The sequence below is a fragment of the Aulostomus chinensis genome, chromosome 3 (assembly GCF_037954235.1).
Source record: "Aulostomus chinensis isolate RoL2024-O1b breed Wild chromosome 3, RoL_Achi_v1.0, whole genome shotgun sequence".
NCBI classification, from domain to species: Eukaryota; Metazoa; Chordata; class Actinopteri; order Syngnathiformes; family Aulostomidae; genus Aulostomus; species Aulostomus chinensis.
This window is the reverse complement of record NC_141322.1, coordinates 30030675-30051074: the sequence shown is the minus strand read 5'-3', so window position 1 is coordinate 30051074 and position 20400 is coordinate 30030675. Positions and strand designations below refer to the sequence as shown.

The 20400-nt window shown below is 44.6% G+C and overlaps 1 protein-coding gene across 4 annotated transcripts in view; it reads right to left on the bottom strand.

Annotated features, from left to right (window-relative positions):
• Window positions 1-20400, bottom strand: part of ptprt (protein tyrosine phosphatase receptor type T) — a 361408-nt gene that overhangs the window by 154180 nt on the left and 186828 nt on the right. For all 4 annotated transcript variants that reach the window (XM_086200288.1, XM_086200289.1, XM_086200290.1 and 1 more), the window contains 2 exons: window positions 9861-9976; window positions 7883-8063 (listed from right to left, as the gene is read on the bottom strand). In XM_086200288.1, coding sequence (XP_086056414.1) covers window positions 7883-8063; window positions 9861-9976 — 297 coding nt within the window. The remainder of the gene's footprint in view (window positions 1-7882; window positions 8064-9860; window positions 9977-20400) is intronic.

Sequence of the window (20400 nt, the reverse complement as noted above, 5' to 3'; positions counted from 1 at the left end):
GCTTGCAGGTCCACAAGTTCTTAGGGGACAAAGAAGAAGTCCGCGGTGCATTGTGGGCCATAGGTTGCTCCGTAGGATGCACCTGAACTGACCTACAACGTGGGCGTGTTTAGGCTGGAATTTAGGTTGCGAAGTAGGTCACTACTCGCGCCACTTGTGGTTTCGGACAGCCTACGACCTGCTCTGAGACCTACGATCCGACCTACTAGGCAATTTGGACGCAGCCTCAAGCAATGAATTCCTCTGTGTCTGAGAATTTTTCCTGAGAGCTTGTGGTCACTGAGCAATGCCAGAGGAAACGCAGCAGGAGAAATTGCAAGAATTACTACAAAACACGGAGCATGTTTTTTGATGTCACCTCACCGGGACACAGGGACCAACAGGTGCAACAAATCAGCTGTGAGAAGATTTGAAAGGATTTGAATGTTTGCTGGTTGTCAGCGAGAGAAAAGTGGAGGCCCAGATGAGACTCAGAGCTGCCCTCTAGTAGATGTTTCTCATCACTTTTATGCCAGGTTGACGAGCTGTGTACATCATTGAAATGGACTTATTTAATTTCAAATATAAAAGGAGCATAAATTAACCTTGAGGAGCCAGACGGGGTCAAGCACAGGTTGTTGGTATTCACCCGAACGCATCCCGAGGACGTGACAAACCTCTCCTGTCATGCAGCTTTACGTATGTCAACAGTCACTCGACCCTTTACAGTCAAATCTGCCTAGTAACACCAGCGTGAATGTGACAAGACAGACTTTCACACGTCTCTATGAAGACATGCAGACAGAGGAGAGGTGCCAGACGCCTTGTCAGGGAGTGAAGATGACAGCTTACGCGCACCTGGCAAATCAGGGAGAAACAAGTCCTGAATCTGGCACAGCACGCGGGCTGTAGCCGGCCCGGTAGGAACACTTACTTAGCACTAACATGAATGTCATCAGTGTTCAGGAGGAAAATATTGTGTTTACAGGTACATGGGCAAAGTTGCTACAGACACAGCACAGTGGTGCCTGTTCGACAGGAGATTCTGCCAGCGCCTTCCTGTTAGCCGCGAGTCACATGTGCACCCTTCGCGTTTAGGTTGTGAATTTTTTCCCAATGTTAGAGGAGGGAGAGAGAGTCCGGAGGGGAGCCGACTCCAGTCATGCGCGTGTCCTGCCTTCCTCTCCGGCCTTTCTTTCCCCCTTCACTCTCCTGTATTCTTCAGCATCATTCAGCGGAGATTCTTTTCTACCGTGCTATGATCGCTGACCTTCAATCTATTTGCTGTTGCCTTTGCATAGTGTTGAGATGAAGGAAGTTAAGCTCACTCTGCCACCTGCACTCACTGCAGGTTATTGTGAGTGTCTCCTAAATGCCTGCAATGCAAAACAGAAATGGGTCCGACAACGGCAGGAAGCTTTTATTGCTCCTTTCGCCTCATGTACCTCAACTGGGCAAAAAGCTTTTTCGAGAAAAACATCCTGAACATTTAGCTGTTTGCTGCCACAAATTGGATCTAACAAGAAAAGATGGATGGGCCACAGCATTTCCTTTTACACTTGAGAATGGGCTGCCCTTATCCATCTTCCTTTAAAACATCAAGGGGTTTTAAGCCGACCTCCAGTGAGAGCGATTCAAAGCCCCCCGCTATTCAGGCTATTCATGTGATGAAACTGTGGCTGGAGATTCACGGCGACACAGAGGACAGACAAGTTCTTTAGGATAAATCAGGGCTGTGACTCACAAATCACTGCTTTGTACTTTTAGAGAGTGAAAAAAAAGACAGAAACACATCTACTTCCATGTCTGCTTTTGGGCTGTCAGAAAAAAAAAAAAAACATGTTGGCATTGCACATTTTGGCACATGTGCTTTTTTAAGCCCTCAATTTGGTCGTACAGGCAGAAGGCAAAGTGTGACGCCTTGCAGCTGTGATTGCTGCTGTCGGAGACTGAAGCACAGCAGTGCAGCACCTTAGACGTCAAAAGCTTCCGTGACTAAACCGAGCCAGACGCCACATTCCCTTCATTTGGTGAAAGGTTCCGCAACACCACGGTCACCTCTCCATGCCAGGTGAAGCAATCTTGTGCTACATGTGTGAATTATATGTAAATATATGTATATATAAATACGAATACAAAATACGTAACCAATAACTCCCAGGTACAAGTCCCCTGAGATATAGAGGTGCTCCTACCCGCGAGTATATAAACACAGCAAACACAGGAGCCGACCGCCAGAGAGGACCGACGAAGGAATATTTTGATTTATAATTCCGAGGTGTTGATTAGAGCCCCAACTGTGGAGCATATCAAATTACCTGAACAAAGAAACACAATTAGATGCTGCCATTTTTATTCAACACCTTATCACTCACTCTGTGTGTGTGTGTGTATAAATGTTTTCAAACCTTCTACGAATTACACTGTGTACCTTCACTTCTCTGTGCTGCTTCCCTCTGTGTGTGTGTGTGTGTGTGTGTGCGTGTGTGTGCGTGTGTGTGCGTGTGTGCGCGCGCGCGTGTGCCTGTGTTCTCCCAAGTACCTCGGATGCTGAGACAGATGAAAACAGGTTTCAGTGAAAAGATAACGGCAGCTGTAACACATTAATCATAACTTGATTAACTCCAGCGTGCAGCACAATCAACGGCTGCTTTATTAAGCCACTAGTCAATCTCCTTCCCATATACATTACCCGCTTTATTGCCATTAACCCGTCGCATTTTCAGTTAAATTCAAATTGTCTTTATTAACATTTCCGCTCCAGCTTTCATTACTCTGCCTCTGTCTCTCGGCCCCTACCCATGCGTGTGCTGTAATAAGCTTCAGACCTGCTTGTTTATATGGAAATGTTGACTTTTATTGTGAGAGTTTTGTAAGCAAGCAGAAATTAAACAGCAATACTTTGTGCTTTATTGATAGCTGAGGTAAATGATATTTCATGCATTCCAGATAGATGTGGATAGTTTCCAGCAGCCTGATGGAAGTTCAACTAAACATGTCATAAAAAGGAAGACTGTGCACCGTCTTCGTGTGGTGTATCACCTGTCAACTTTATGGTGTTTGTCTTGGATTTATCATCGCAAAACTCTGCTTTCGGTTTATGCTCTTCAAATGATCTCGTCTATTGTGAAGCTGCTCACATTATCTAATGCACCATAAACAACAAGAAACAGTTGGAAAAGTATTTTGGTATTTCATCAGCCTTTATTGGCTCCCGTGTAGGTTGTTGTCTTGGCTTTCATCACAAAGCAGCGCTGCCTGTCGCCATTTCAGAGTTCCATTTTGTTACCTTATCTAGTCTCATGTCCACATATGAAAACATCCAGTAATTTATGTCGGATTAAACATTTGAGAAAGGCATGATTTCTGTTGTCAAGACCTCACTGCTTTGGAGGATCTCCAAGGGAATAAACCCACAAATCCATCTTGATGAAAAGCTAGCAGTTAGCAGCGGCGCTGGTCTGGATTAAGGCTACATCACACATTGTTGTACAAGGATTACAAGATGGATGCATATTCCTTCTCTTGATTAGAGACAATATTGGATCTGGCCAGTTGTATGTTTTGTCTTTGAGCTGCTTGTTTGTGAGCTGGTGGGTTCATTTTGGGAATGTGGACGTCATTTCATTGCGCATGTTTTTAAAGCACAGCTGAACTCACGGGAGGTTTATACAGACCCAATACTTCAGTCAGAAGGTGTATTCTGCATTTCAAGTACTCCCAAATAAGTGTGTTGAACTCTCCTGCATCGCCTCGTTGTAATTGCAGAGTGCAGGAGGAGCCAGCCACGTATACTGAGTTTGAAGAAGACGCGGATTACACCGGACGATGCGCTCGAGGGTTTGCAAACACGTGTTCATTTCCTGTGGTTCGCTCTGTTAGCATCAGGCTATATGTACATGGCTGGCTCTTTCTTCACTCTGGAGTGACAAAGAAGTGATGCAGAAGGGAAAAACATCTTTGTGAGCTCAAGACATGTATTAGCGAGTACATCCGAGGCAAAACACCCTTTCTGATTGAAGTATAGCTTAAAAAGGCAGCATCAGAAACATCTTGTAAAGTACTTTTGATTTTAAGATGTTTAAAAGCCTTTTGTTTCATATCCCAGTATCAGACGGTTGTCAGCCCCATAAACACAAGACAACAAACAAGCTGTTGCCATGAATCCCAGGCTTGTAACAGTCGAGTTGCTAATCTGAGACTAATTTGTTTTTTAGAGACAGTAAAACACAGAGCAGCGTCAACAAGACTCATTCAATGTCAGCAATCCTCTCCTTTCACTTTTGTTCTTCTCCTCACTTGGAAACTTAACTTTGATCCTTTTATGGGTTGAAAATAATCTTTGACATACAAAACAAATGATTACAATTTGAAAACTGACAGCTGTTGAGAAACAAACAAAAAAAATAATAAAAGCTGATGTCAGATTTTTTCCCCCCTCTGCTGTGATCCCACAGATGAATATAATCTGTGCTGAGAACACAAAAGGAATATTAAATCTGGGGAGTGTTTATGAGGATCTACAGGTCACAAGCAGGAGAACTGAGATGTTTTGTAGGTGAGACATTGATATCAGCAGGGACTGATCAACGTAAGAGACAAATAGGAATGATTATTTTGATTATTCAACAAGAACGTGGACACATGACCTATCGATTATGTCAGAACAGGGCAAAACGAGGAAGAGGAGGATGGATTAAAAAGTGAGGTGAGACAAAACTGCCTCATGCTACTTCAGCGTGAAACAGCAACACGCTAGACTATCATAAAAAGCAGAGCTTGGAAATAATGCACAGCATGTAGGAGAGAATATTTGACTTTGACTCTAAACTTGATGAATCCTATCCTGTTATTTCAGCAGCGAGTACTTTTACTGCCATTGCTCAGCTGCTTGTGCTGAATGTTTCAATACTTCTGACACGCTACAGCCGGCACACGTCCATTTTTAGGAGCAGATGTGAGTGAAATGCCTCCAGCACCAGGTCGATCAATAAGAAGAGTGACAGTAAAGCACGGAGGTGACCTGACAGCACCTGACCAGGTGTTTCAAGGTCAGATTAATAGGCTGCTGTGGACGAGACATGTGACTGGACATGACCTGTGTCTCCAAGGCACGTCAGAGTGAGTAGTTCTGTTTGTCTGAATGGGTTTGTCTTCTTTGTTGCTTTTGTCTTCTGGTGTCAAGAATAGATGGACAGCAGTTGTTCTCTTCCTAATTACTGAATCAGAAACATGGACTGAATGATGAATGAATTATAAATAAAGAACAATAAGAAGGAGACTTAGTTGCCCAGTCTGCTCGTAGCATGCCGCTCAGCTGGTGTCTCTCTGGCTCAATAATGTCACACTAACTGTACCGCCACCTCTTGTCATTGTTCTGCGTTATAAACCTCACACATGTAGACGCTAACATTCCCCACTTGTCTACTGGCGTCGGACATAAAAATACTTCAGCAAAAGACAACATGTGACTATGCCAGGAGCTAGCTAAGCTTTAGCATCAGTGAGTTAGCTAGAGTCAGCGAGGATGGAGCGCCAGAGGGCGGAGGAGGAAGAGGAGGGAGAGGAAGGGGCACGGAGACAAACGTGACCACGGAGCTCTTGAGCACGAGGCCAAAGATCATCTGAGAAGCTGCTGTGAGGTGTTGCCCACGCTGGCCGTCTGTGTACACAAACCGGTCCGACTGGGAGGGACTACTTGCCCGGTCTGACCTAATTTTAGTTTCATCCTACAATTACTTTTACATTCATTCTCTTTCAGCTAAAAAAAAAAAGAAAGTCACTGTCGCAAATGAGAATATGGATCGATGAGCAAAACAAACAAACAAAAAGCCCACAGCGGCAGACAACAGTAATATCTGAGCCGTGCTGTCAATCACATCCAGCCTAAACTGAGCCAGCAATCAGACGGAAGCCGTCTTGGATGAGTGATGCACGCCGGAGTGTGAGCAGGCGGTTGTTCGTCATTTACCCTCATGCTGGTCCGTTTAGAGAAGTATGGGTAACAGAAACACTGAAGACTCTATTAATTCAAAGCCGGTAAATCAATACGGTCCAGGAGCCGCAGCTCTATAGAACCTTTCATGTACACACAGTATTTAGCCACATGTATGTTCCCCAGTTATAAAGAAAAAAAACAACTCCAAACAAAACAATGTTTTTCCCTTCCGAGACGAAGTCCTTCCTCCTCCTCTTAGCTCTTTCAAAGGGTAAGGAAACACTCCTGTTTAGCTCCTGGAGAGGAATTCTGGGTAAGACGTGATGTTCCCCAGAAGCTAAATTCATGATATTAGTTGAGAGAACAGGAGAACAACAACGAGCCCTCAGGAGTTTTGGAAGGAGATGTGGGAACATTAGAGGGAAGTTTTTATCATGCTTATCGAGCATTGCGCTAATGGACTGGGGCTATTCCAGTTTATCACACGCATGTTGTTGAGAGAAACGTGGAGCGTCCGCAGCTGCTGGAGTCAAACACCTGATACAAGGAGGAGGCCACAGGAAGCACAGGCTCACTCCGACCCGCTGGCTAGCGTTTGCGTTTGAGGGGGCAACGTCAGTGAATCCTGCCTGTGGCTTGTCAAGGCTGCAGAGTGATTAGACATGATAGTTGGCTGGTGCAATTACGTGTTCCAGGATCATTATCCCGTGATTATAGATCAAATATGTCTCTAATTGCTATGCCGTCCTCTTCAGGTGAACTACACCACAACGACTCCAGTTAAATGTTCTGGTATTTTTAGCCAAGAAATAGGCGACTTCCATGACACAAATGAGTCTCGCGTCTCTGGCCTCCCACAAGTCTGCCGTTAAACCCCCTTAAGCTCGGATTTGGTCTCAAACATCAAAACATTCTGCAGGTTTAACTGCTCGACGTTCCGCTCTCCTCCTTATACACGCGTACTGTGTGGGTGTGGTCTACATCCTGGGATTCACCTCAATGCGGGGAGGGCAGGCATGTTTTCTAGTGTGGTTGTATGACGCGAAACTGGCACACCACAACTGTTTATAACGTCGCCTGCTTGTGTCATTTTTGCACCATTCTGTTCCTCTGCTGAGGAATTTCATTCCCGGTAAATACCTTGAACTGTGTGTACTGCAGTACAGGAAGTCTCCAGGGCTGCGTGACTCATACTCGGGTTTAGACTCTTACAAATACTGGGTTACATCTCATCCTCTCACGATGAGCAGCTTTACTTTTTACTCTGTTTTCTATTCTAACAAATATTGATTCATGAAAGTTTACAATCTCAATTTAACACAACAGCACAAAGAATCGGGGCGGCCTGTTTCATGAAACAACGCAGCCTTGACTTGATGTCAGGAGTGAGTAATGTGACTCCATCATACATCTCAGCAAACAGGCCACGCCACCAATACTCTGAAGTCTTTAAATGCTACATGATCTCAGTAGCAGTAGCAGTAGTAGTAATCCGAGGTCGATCAAATCAAAAGAGCTAAAACAAAAAGTCCTTCTTTGCTTCCACCAAAACTACCAGACGATTAAACGTCTGAAGACGAGTTATGAGAGTGAAACTGCAGGAGACCAGTTGAGTTGTTTTGATGTTGTCTCCATGTGCAGGGCTAAACAATTACTGCGCCTACATTTCTGTACTGCAGTTCTCCAGACGCCCTGTCCATCACGCAGTGTTGACATCCTTTACTTTGGATTTTCTGTTGATGAAGTCGGTGTTTCAGTAAGTGGCCAATTCGGCCTGTAAACTGCTGTTGCTGCTGCTGTCAGAAATGGAAATCATTTTCTGTGTGCCGGAGGTTTTTTTTAAAGATGAGCCAGTGACCAGACGCAGAGCTGCTGGGAAAGCTACAACTGTCATGACCTGGCTGGTTGAAGGTTGGATCAAGACTGCAGCTTGCTGCTGAACAACTGTGTTGTGCTGCTACTCACCATCCTCCTCTGTTTGTTTGACTATCTCTTCACTCTCTTTGCTGCCCTCCGGGTTGGCCAGGACCAGCCGCAATCTGACGGTGACGAAGGGCCTCAGCCCCCGCAGCGTGTAGTGTGATGACGTCTGGATCATCTCCTCAGCTGCAAACTCCTGCTGGTTGAACACATACTGGTACTGCACCTGCAGAACAGAGGGAGACAGAAAGCATTTGGAGTGTTACAATGTCGTTTGATTCAAATCAGGAGCAGAACCGATTCCCGCTCAACCCTGTAGTGATTTAGCACATCTGGTCACTGCTCAGGCTTCACGTGTCACAGATTTGACCTGAATTATTATAAAACCGGTGAAAGAATATGTGAATGTTTCCTTCCACTCTGCGCAAAGCACCAGTTGTCAGGTTACTGCACTGCTGAAGGAGGCTTCAGCTTTGAATCGCTCAGAGACGTCCGACACCAGAAATAAACCGGGCCACGTCCACGATGCCGAACTTGAGCGGCTGTTGCAGTCAGTAATCGTTGTAATCAGTCGGAGCAGCTACACTGACCGTGTTAGTCACATCAGACAAGTGTGTGACCATGTGACGACGTGGTCGGCAAGCCATTATGCAGGAGCTCCACAGATCCTGACCCGTTTGCATTGCCGAAGACCCGGCTGACACACTTTCTATTACGTTTTTAACTCTTCCACGTGTTTCTCAGGTTTCCCCTTCGGCCGATACTGGTTTCTGCAGCTCGATACGTGTACTTTAGTTGTGACTTGCTCAAAACAAACTTCATATCTTCATGAATATTTCGTAATCAAATGTAAATGCAGCTTATTTTAGCTGGATGTTTAGTTTCCACTGGTTAACACCCTGCCAGAGGGAACAGGCTGCAGAACAGTAACAACACATAAAGCAGTCACAGAATCCAAAGGGCAGACCCAAACCTCCATGAGCCATGTTTACAGCCTGTTGTTTCTTGTCTATGTTTGGCGACTGTATTTTCATCTGTCATGTGCACCTGTACATGAATCGTCCTTTAGGTGACATTTACGCCACATGACCTCTGTCAGATTTAGGCTCATTTACCTCACATCAGAAACTCTTCCAGCGCCCTCAAAGTTTTCATTTTTCAAATGAAAACAGTTTCCACTTCTTTTCCAGCAATCACAAATTGAAGATATGAACTGGGGCGGGTGGATGAAAACCCATTCAGAGTGACTTGTCTTGGTGGGCGCCAGATGTGGATGTCTCCATTCCCTCTTGAAGCGCTGCTGGGTTTAATTGGCAATCAAAGGTCCAGCAAAACAGCTGTCAGTAACTTTGCTAGGACTGCAAGTTCCACGTTGGAGGAAACAAACACTCGCCGAGCGTTTTAGCAGTTGGTTATGCAGTGTAACACGACCGTGCGGCAGTAATCGCTCCCTTCATGAGCCTCATAATGTTCCGTTTTATTGAGCCCGTTCGAGAGCAGCTGATTTACTTTAGCATGGAGGCAGTAATTGCTGTTGAACTGGACTCTGCTACAGATGCCTCTAATATTCTGTCAGTCCTAATTCAGATAAATTGGGCAGGATGATATTTTAGTCCTCTAATGTTAAAATGTTAATATTTATTCATTTTAGTTCTTGTTTGTTTCTCATTTCATGAACATTTTTCTTTCTCCTAATTTACATTCTGCTCTCTTCTTCCCTTGTGGGATTAAGAAAGTATTCTTATTCTTATTCTAACTGGGGCCCATCCAGCTGTTGTCCTGTCCTGCATTACTTCCATGGAGCTGTACCTAATAAACTGGATAGTGTGTAATGTCCTTACATGCAACAAAAATTTTAATGTGATGGTTTCACTTTCATAAACTTTTACTTGCAAAAAAATTAAATAATTTTTAGTTGAGACCAGCCTGTGCGCTGCTCTCATGATGTTCTAGTTGCAGAATAAATCCTTTCAGCAGTTTCTTGAGTTTGCGGTCACAGCACGTGTGCGCCTGCTGTCCGTACCGTCAGATTGTAGCTGTGACAGCGCGTCACGGCGTATCCAAACGTCTCCCACTGTATCGTCAGCTGGCGAGCTCGGACGTCCACCACATTGACGTTTTGAGGACCGTGGACCGGATCTGAGGGAGAGAGAGACAGAGAGAGAGCTGAAGCAGAGAGAACACTTGCAGGAACAACATCTGCAACACATTCAGGTGTTGACACTTGTGTGGTTCAATAGTGGGCTCAGGGCCCCGCTGACAGAACGTGACCGCTGTTTACTGATTCTTGGTTTCTGAGCTGTGACCTAAGAATTGCCAAGGAGTCTGTGTGACCACAAGGCCACGCTGTGACATCACCATGGATGTCCATGTTCTGATCCGCAAACATTTACAGAGAGACACACACACACACACACCATTGTTCCAGCCATATGTCAGACTCCCATCCCCAGGTTTGCGTACCACGACTGGCTGCACACTAACAAGCTTGTTCCAGCTAATTCTTCTCTCTCTCTCTAATTATTTTCTAACAGCCACTGATGGCGACAGGCAACAGCAACTAGAGAAGCTGCCTCCCTCCACTGGAAATTAAAACTCTGCCGAAAAGGTTTTGGAGTTTTTCACGCCAGTCGAGCCGATGACCACATGAACTCCTGTTGGGCTGAAGGAACCAGAGATGATGAATTCTGGGTCGGCCTGCAGTAAAGGAAATATTTTCACTCAATCTGAAACCACAGTAATGTGCTGTAAACTGTTACAATTTGCTTTTCAAAACTGATAAAGGCATTAATTCACTAATCAAACTCGGAGGAGGCCCCACCCCCTGGTTGCTCATTAAGGTAGAATGCATTACAAGATTGTTCAAACAAGCTACTTATGGTAACTGTAAGATTATCCTGATGAGACCAGATTAGACAAAGGCACTTCAGATTAGCCGTTCTAGAGGCCTTCTGAGACAGGACGGCAGTATTTGGGGTTTTAGATGTGGTTTTGGCTACAGAGGGGGGGACTAAAGCTGTTGGATCAGGGATGAGAACAAAGTTTTCTTGTCCATTTGTGCTCTGGTGTTTACATCGGATTGAGAGATAGTTTGGGTGCAGACCTCAGACTCCCTGGGGTTCCTTGAGGTTTAAAGAGTCTGTGTTTCTACTTAAACAAGGAGATCTGATAAAGTAATCTGCCCTTGCTGGATAAGGCTGGCACGGACTGGCATTTGGCAGCCGTGAGAGCTGCAGGGGGGAAGTGACATCAGTAATGTGTAACCTGATCTTCAGGTCAGCACAGCTGGGAAGAAGTTTTCACTGCCCGCTTGCTGTCGCCAGACAACAACAGGGCAGCGCATCGCTCCCAGATCCAGGCACACACTTCAGTTTAGTCACAGGAACTGACTGCATGTATGTTTGTCTACTGGGAAGCAGAAAAATCACAAACTGAGAAGACATTTCTGAAAGTCCAGTATCCAGACTAGGCTGGGAAGCAGTGGTGAGATTCCTGTCTGATGATCTCATGAGGGAAACAGGCAGTTTTGGTTGAAATGATAGGTTTCTGATTATAGAAAGGTCAAATTTCAACGTGCAAAAATGATTACATCAGGACTTCTAAACATTCCAGCGACGATCTGATCTGATAAGACATTTAATGAGTGCAAACCTTCACCGAATGCCTGTTTCCAAAAACAACCTTTTTTTTTTTATTGAAAAGGACTAAAATCTTGTTTCCAGAATCGAACTCCTCCAGAGAACAAATGTGAATGAACCTGTAATTCTGCATGTAGGGACAGATCGAGGGATACACCTATAATGAGCGCACACACAGTAATTCCTCAATTACGGAGACATAATCACTTATCACTGAACCGCAGAGACTGAAGGAAATAACGAGATTTATCCAAGAATGGCAATAAATCAAACTCATCTCACTGCAGTCAACCTCAGATCCACAAAGACTCAAACCATGTTAGCAAATCAGATTTAAGCTCCGAGGTTTGGAGAGGAACAGGCCAAAAACAACAAATAGAAGCCCACCAAATCCCAACTGCTATACCACCGGCTTAACCCCCTAGTCCTCCAATTGGAGAGGGGGGAGCTAATCTTTCGGATAATCTGGCCAGCTCTCCGCCGGAGCCCCTCGAGACAGACTGCTAGATTCTGTTTGGCGATCCCCTGAGGTGAGGTAGGGGAGGGGGTGTGATTGGGGGTGTTATTAAATAAGTCAGGTAGTATATACAGTATAAACAGAGGCTGGTTTCAAATTCACAGTCAGAGGCAGAGTGTAAACAGTAAAACCACACTTGCATCACACAATCAATGAACCACCAATGCAAACACCAACACACAAAACCATCACAGTGACATCAAACTAAAAATAACCCAACGAATCAGAGTAATTATTTGACTACAGCAGGATTTAAATGAATGTATTTTTAGTGATTTTTTTTTTTTTTTTTACTTTCTGCATCAGAAAAGACTGAGGATGAAATTTGAACACAGTCCCTTAATTTTCCCTAAAAAAGAGTTTGTACTTGAGTAGCTTTTTTGTGATGTGTTAACCTTCTGCAACAAGGTTCGTATTTCAGAATAACCACAATTGCCAAACTCGGTAATAATTCAATAATAATAATCATAATAATTCCATGTTTTGCAGGTGGAAGGCCACAAGCCTCCTCTACTCGCTGTTCTAGCATTGTGTGACACATCCGGCCTTCCTCTGATGAAAAAAAACAAAAAGGTCATGAAAATGCACCGAATTCACATTTCCCTTTGGTTGTGTGATACTTTCCTCATTTTGCTTAAATTTGCTTGACAGTAAACTGGAGACACAAGCAGGAGTGCAAGTCACCTCTGCTGGTATCAGCTGAAACCGCACGCTGTGATTCAAAACTGCTTGAATTTGTTGCGCTGATGATGGCGAGACACAAATAGATGAATGAATAATGTGACTGAATGTGTAAACCTAGCTGGGTGGGGGCGCTGGGGGCCGGGGGGTGACTGATCGATCGGACAGAAGGAAAGACAGGAAGGTCAATTTTTGCATGAACGGAGGAGGAACAGCAATCCCCTCCAGCACGGGGCCGGGCTCATTTATCAGGTGGGGTCAAGGGTTGGCATATTAGCCGTCCCACGCTGCGAGGGGGCAGCTGAAACGGCACAGCTGGCGCGCGATGTGACAAAGCCACACAGTGAAGCATGTTGCAGACACACGGCCTCCCTTCCCCACACGGTGCTGCACAAGCAGATACAAGCGACCCTTGATGTGCCCAAGGAAAGGGCATCACATTGTACAGCTCGCGTGTGGCGCGCTCGCCGACCACGACAGAGCAACGTCCACGATAATCAGACCTTTGCTGCCAGTGCCATACGATGGCGTTCAGACGATGACTGATTTGTGTCTTGTTTATGTGCGTGAGATCTCCACCTTTCCAAGGCATTCTGAGTTTTGCGTCTTAGAGAGTAAATAAAGACAATGGCGACCTTGTTTCCTCAGTGAGCAAACCTACAGTGGATATTTGGAATAAATTAGTGGAATCAGGAAAGTCTTTGTGCAGGATCCATGTCCAGACAGATCCACATAACCTGCCTCGGTAAACGTGTAGCGACCAAATCTTTTCTCTTTTTCTTTTTTACACTGGGTTTGAATCTTCCTTGACTTCTCATTAACTCTGGGCTGAACCATCTCTGATCATCCACACAATACTGGCTAACGAGCATGTATGCCAACAGATCGAGCCGATTCCCTGCAGATTTGACCCGAGGTAGAGATGAAGTTGTTTTGCCTGCCTTTGAAAGTACTTAAGGGCCTATCGGATGTTTTGGCAGGTAGATATCTGGCTCAGGCAAGAAGAGCCTACTGAGGCGTTGTGTTTTGGGATGCCTTCCTGAATCTGATGAATGAGCAGCAGAAATGGAGCCATTAATCCAAAGACTTAAGGGAGCTGGTTCCGGGAGAGGAGAGGTGGGGAAGAAAGGGAAGAGTGGAAATCAATCTTGTTGCCTCCCTATGCTCCTCATTCTCCTCCATATTGCTCTTCGTTTTCTTCTCTCTTCTTCTCCATCTTGTTTCTGCATTTCTTTTGTAGGCGTTGTTCATTTTTTTTATGACCGCACCCCCCCCCCTCCATCATTTTATTTTTCCAGATGTACTCTTCTTTTGTCTCATCTTTTTTTATTTCTGTGGTTTTCCTCTAAATTCGGCATTGCTCTTAAAAATCCACGTCAAAACTTCACCATCCAAGCAGTCGTCGTGCATCAACCTCATTTCAAAGGCGGAAAAATGTTCAGGAGATAAAAATGTGTTCACATTGTGGTGATGCTCTGTGGTTGCCAGCACTCCTCCAAAAGCACACCGTTTGCACTCCAAAAGCTCCAATTGCACTTCACCTTTATATGAGTGTTAACAAAAATAGATGAGCTTCGAATACACCCTTGACCTTGCCCACATGACTTGAAAACTCATGCTGATCTTTGCAATTGCGCCGCCAAAATAAAGCAGCGGTCTCTCTCTGTGCCTCTGCTGTTTTCTTCTTCTTTCAGGCTGTTTTTGTGCTTGATCACCTTTTTTTTCTCCTGCGTTCACCTCAAAAGGCAGAAAACATAAAGGAGAGTAAAGAAGGAGTCGGTGTCACCGAGAATCCTCAGAAAGTTTCCCTGTGGGAGAAACAAGGAGGGGACAACTGACTGTCCCATGCTGGGTACATGTATAAAAATATACATGTACATGTATAAAAATATACATGTACATGTATAAAAATATGCATGTACATGTATACCTTTGTTATTATTATTATTATTATTGTTGTTATTATTATTATTATTATTATTACGTGTACGTGTGCAGACAAGAAATGATATGTATTTCCAAGGTTGGCAAAAGGCTGCTAACACAATTAACAATAGAGACCCTCACCAATGAAAACACACACACACACACACACACACACACACACACACACACACACACACACACACACACACACACACACCTACGACTTGTATGTCAGCATTCGTTTGTGACCGTGCATATAATGCTGATGTTGCAGTTGTAATCTGCATCCTCACATCTAAGACATGACCGTCTAACCTTTACCTAGACACACACGCATGCATGCACGCACGCACACACACACACCCACACCCACACGCACGCACCCACCCACACCCACACACACACACAGACCTGTAATGCTGACCCACACTTGCCGAAAAAGCAAGATCAGACAAAGAAACCCTCATGAAGGCTTTTCCCCTCTGTGGACCTCAGTAAAATGTGTGTGTGTGTGTGTGTGTGTGTGTGTGTGTGTGTGTGTGTGTGTGTGTGTGTAAGAACATGGGTTTTTTTTTGTGTGAAGGATTGCAGTGCACAGTACCTTCCTCTCTTCCCGCAGCATTTAAGAGCATTCTTAGATCCACATTTATGCAGCATAATGAAAGTCTGGCATATTTCATGTTCAAACAATCACTTATCATCAAGTGTTACAACTAAATACACACAAACAAACAAGTTACCTGACTTACAATCCCCCTCCCCGTCTCTCTCTCTCTCTCGCTCACTCACTCTCACACACACACACACACACACACACACACACACACACACACACACACACACACACAAATAGCAGTAGACAAGGCGACACCCTGCCGCTCCATGACTTGGACAAATGGATTAAATGGAGGAGAAGCAGATGCCTTTTTAGTGGATTTTAATTATTTGTCTCTGCGAGGAAGCGACCGCTGGGAGTTCCCCCATCACTCACAGCGTCTGACTTCATGGAACTTTGTTCGTTTTCCCTGAGATTAACTTGAAATGAGTCAATTAAAACATATTACTTTTCATGTATATATTATAGATTTGATTAAACTTTTAAGCTGATTTTGAAGTATAAATGAAAACAACAACCAAATTATTTCTAGGACATAAAAACTGGCCGACACATTCTCACGGGACATTCAGATTTTCCATGCATGACCTCACGAAAGCATCTCAAGTTGCTCTTGAGAGAAAATAATTCCAGATTTTACGACGGCGGCTGCAACGCTTCGGTGAAGGTCTGGTTAGGTTTAGGCCTCGGGTTGGTAAATATTGTTTTCTTCCAAATTATATTTCTGTAGTGAGGAGCACGCAGAGTGAATGAGAGGAGCTCATTAACACATTTGTTTTTTCCGTTCTGCCTCCAGCTGTGCTCTGAGTGCCTTGAGGGGCCTGGGGGGACGGGTGGCCCGGGGCAGCTTAGACTTAGAGGACCTGATCTGTTCAGCCCCATTCCTCACTTGTCAAACCTGATCCTCAGGCCAAATTGAACAGGCCTCCTCCTGTAAAGGTTCTGTTCCAAAGGTACCAGACCTGCCAGCTCCTGAAGCTCTGGCGGCAGCCCGAAGTGGGAGGGAAGCAGGTTATCAGAAGGAGATAAAAGGTCAAACAGGTGGAAATCAAGTACTTAAGTGGCTTGTTTTTCTCCCCAAACTTTTTTTTCTCCTCCCTTTGAATTTTTTGTTTGCTTTTTATCCTTTCGTTGTTGTGATCGGTGGTGTCATTTCTGTTTGCTCCTTCTCTTTTGGTCTTTTATGTTGCTTTGACAGCAGTCCTCTTCTACCTAATGTGCTGCATCACATTCATCAAATTGTTGGAACTCGGTGCTGCCGCATTACAACATTTTGTCATCTGACCTCTGTGTCAGAGCAGAAGTCCCGTTTGCCTACGACCAGCAGCTTCCTCCATAAAAGAATGCAGGAGCCTCACCTGTCGATAAGATGGAGCCCCCCTTGGGCTTGTTTGGATATATTTGATGATAGCCAGAGATTTGATTTTTATTCCAGACAAAACACAAAATCAACAATCAATTTGTTCTGAACGAGGGATTATACTGCTCTTCAACCAAATCTGACCTCTGACCGTCCTTAAGTGGGCGAAGTGACAACACAAAGCTTTATCGACAGTTACTGGGGTCAATAAAGCACCTCATCATACCACAGCTGCTGAATAATTACACCGCAGTAACATCCTCCGCGCCCTCTGCAGCAGTCTTTAGGCAGCATGGATAAAGGATGAATGTATATTATGATATCATAAGCTGCAGGAAGAGGAATGCTCTGAGTCAAAGCCACACCGAAATGTAATTCACAACGCAGCAGAAATGAAATCTATTTCAAATCCAGCTTTATTAATGCCATCATTGCCTCCAGGCAGGAAAGGGGCAATTGAGTTGTAGCCATTGGGAGAATGAGGGGATCAGTGAGGGAAGCGAGACAGGGAGGCAGCCTTAGTCCTGGTGGTTCTAACCTTCCTCCAAAACCGACCGAGTCACTTCCAGATATTGTAGTCCTACGTCTTTCCTTCTGATTTGGACATAAGAGCTTCAACCTTTGAAACCACTTTCACTGAATTTCCAGTAGTTTAGTCAATTTTGTTACATCAGCAGCATTCCTGTTAAGAACGAGTACAAAGGGACCACCTAGGACCCTGATCATCCCTGATGGAGGACCCTGATCGGAGGACCCTGATCATCCCTAATGGAGGACCCTGATCGGAGGACCCTGATCATCCCTGATGGAGGACCCTGATCGGAGGACCCTAATCATCCCTGATGGAGGACCCTGATCATCCCTGATGGAGGACCCTGATCATCCCTGATGGAGGACCTTGATCGGAGGACCCTGATCATCCCTGATGGAGGACCCTGATCTGAGGACCCTCATCATCCCTGATGGAGGACCCTGATCATCCCTGATGGAGGACCCTGATCATCCCTGATGGAGGACCCTGATCGGAGGACCCTGATCATCCCTGATGGAGGACCCTGATCATCCCTGATGGAGGACCCTGATCGGAGGACCCTGATCATCCCTGATGGAGGACCCTGATCGGAGGACCCTGATCATCCCTGATGTAGGACCATGACACACAGCTCTCAAGCGTTAGCTAGCTGGGCTCACGTTGCCGTTGGCATCTGGCGGTGTAGTCAACGAGGTGGTACGGGGGATGAAAAGATTAGCCTGTTGGCTCATCAAAATTTAATCAGCCATATAAGATTTCAAAGACAACTGAAAAATGTAAATCCATCCACCAGGAGAGAGAGAGAATCCATGGGCTCTGCAGTTTCTGAATACGTCAAACACGTCACAACTCGCGAACTTGGAGCTCTCAGAAAAATTTGACTCGTGAAGTTTCCCATTTATGATCGCTTCTTGTGAACACTGTATCCACAACCCCACTAGAATGTACAAAAACCTCTGCAGCGGAGCAAACTTTGTCTGCTTTATGTTCTCGTGGAACAGTTCATAGAGATTAATTTGCCTGTGAGCTAACTTGTAGTCTGTTAGCTTGTTTTAGCTAGCACACTGTCCACCTACGATCCAAACTCCGGGGCAAAAGTTCCACTATGCAACATTCCTAGGGCAAATAGATTGGAAGTCCCAGAGGTTTCCAAAGGAAATGAATGTGGGATTTGATGATTGATACTGATGGAAATGAGGCGTCAGTGGGTGAGTGGCGCAGCCGTTTACTTTGCTAAAAGAGTGACTTTTAAGAGACTATGGACAAACCTGTAGTATGAAAATAACAGCGTGTCAAGCGTACAGCACAGCTCAATAACACTTCAATTCAGTGCATGAATGAGGTTTCTCTTTGCTAATAAATTGGTCAATATATTATTTTTAAATTATGCATCTCCAGTTGGCACGGAGGCTTTAAGGAAGTGATGTGATAATTAAGGCCTGAGCCGTGCGTACAAAATACGACTGCGGATTCACACACAAGCATGTAATTGAACGACCTGTGGCAACTGAGCGAGGACAACAAATCCAATTATTGCCAACAATGTTCATGATTGTTTTTTTGCTGTTGATGTCCTCAATTATTTCGCTGTTGGCTCTGTGCAGGAAGTAGATAACGTTGGCCGTCCATAAAATATGACGCCCGTTTTCTGTTGTGTGAATTAATTGTTGAGCATCTCTGCCAGGATGCGATCCAGCTCCTAACTGAATAGTCAAGACTGGATTAACTGTTGTGGAGCCACTTGGTTTGAATTACCAGTGGGAGGTTGAAATGCTGGCCAAACAACACTGGTTGCACTGGTCATTGGTTTGGATCACGACAGACACAATGAGGGACAGAAGGTGAGGCTCGAGTGGAAATAAAATGATATATGAACGTGGAAAAACATAAGAATGATGGTGGAAACGAGAAGGCGCAGAAGACGGAATCAAAGCGACGGGAGAAAGGGAAGAAAGGACAGGAATTTAAGAAACTAGTGGGGATGTACGGAAGATTTAAAGCGGCAATATAATGAGGCGATTGATGGCAAGGCCGTGATTTAAGCACCTGAAGCCAGGCAGTAATTGGCTGCGAATGACAGAGTGACGGAGCGAGAGATATAGGCTTTGACCTGGAAAGAGCGAGGGAGGGAGGTGCTGAGTATATTCATATTCAGATAAGAAATGTCAAAGACCTGAAGGCTTTCCCGACCACAGCATGAATACAGCTGCTTGCTACAATAATGTCATTCAGCCAATTACACCATAACAGTCATCGTAAATTATAAAAGAAAATGTATTTTTCCTCAAATCTCCTCGAGAGATTTTCATCATGCCATGTGATGATCCCTCCGATGGGTCTTGTATTGTGAATGATCTTTGAAGATGGATCTCTTTTCTGAAATATTTCCCCTTGATCCCTCACAGGGCTTTCCACAGCGCTGGGCTCATAATTGGAGAAAAAGATTCATAACTCCTGGTAAAAATGTTGAAGAGTTTGGGGAATTGTGTCCGCTGTTAATTATTCCGGATACAAAAATTCTCCGTGTAACAACCTAGGACTCATGGTGTTGCTATAATGGCATCATTTATCAAACCCTATAGTACTGATCAGCAATGATTACAAGTGTCAGTTTAACAAAGTAATAAAAAAAAACACTAAAGAAAAGCAGTGTATCTCAAACAGCGAATTCCAACAGGCAGGGAGGAGCTCTCAAGACGTGTGCTTGAATCAAATACAGCTACGAACTTAAAAAAGAGAGCTTCAATCATTCCGTTGTCCTATTTTGTGACATCCGATACTGGATATCTTTAGATACCACGGATGAGAGCGGGTCGTAAATCAGTGGTGAACATACAAAAACCAGTTGAGCTGAAAGGTAAATACGGTCGGACTCCATCAGCAATCATCGTGTCACATGGATTTAGGTTCACGGAGCATCTCAACATACCATTGATATTTATTCAGATTTGCCACAAATGTCCACTGGGTTTCAAAGATGAACTACAGAGGATTCCAGTGGTCAAAGGTCAAAGGTCACTGTGACTTCACATGTACATGGTATCCTTCCCATTGGTGTTGACGTGATCACACGTTTGAGGATGAACTGAAAAGACTTTGGTGGTGAAGGTGAAGCGGAGGCAGACAACCGCTACGGAGTATTTCTGGTTTTATGAAGTACTAACTACACAAAGTTTTAGGAAATTGTCTGACAACTGATATGCATAGAACACAAACTACTACTACGACGAGATTAAACACTCAAGTATCACATGGTCTAAATATCCATTCCTAACGTTAGCGGAGCCACAGGT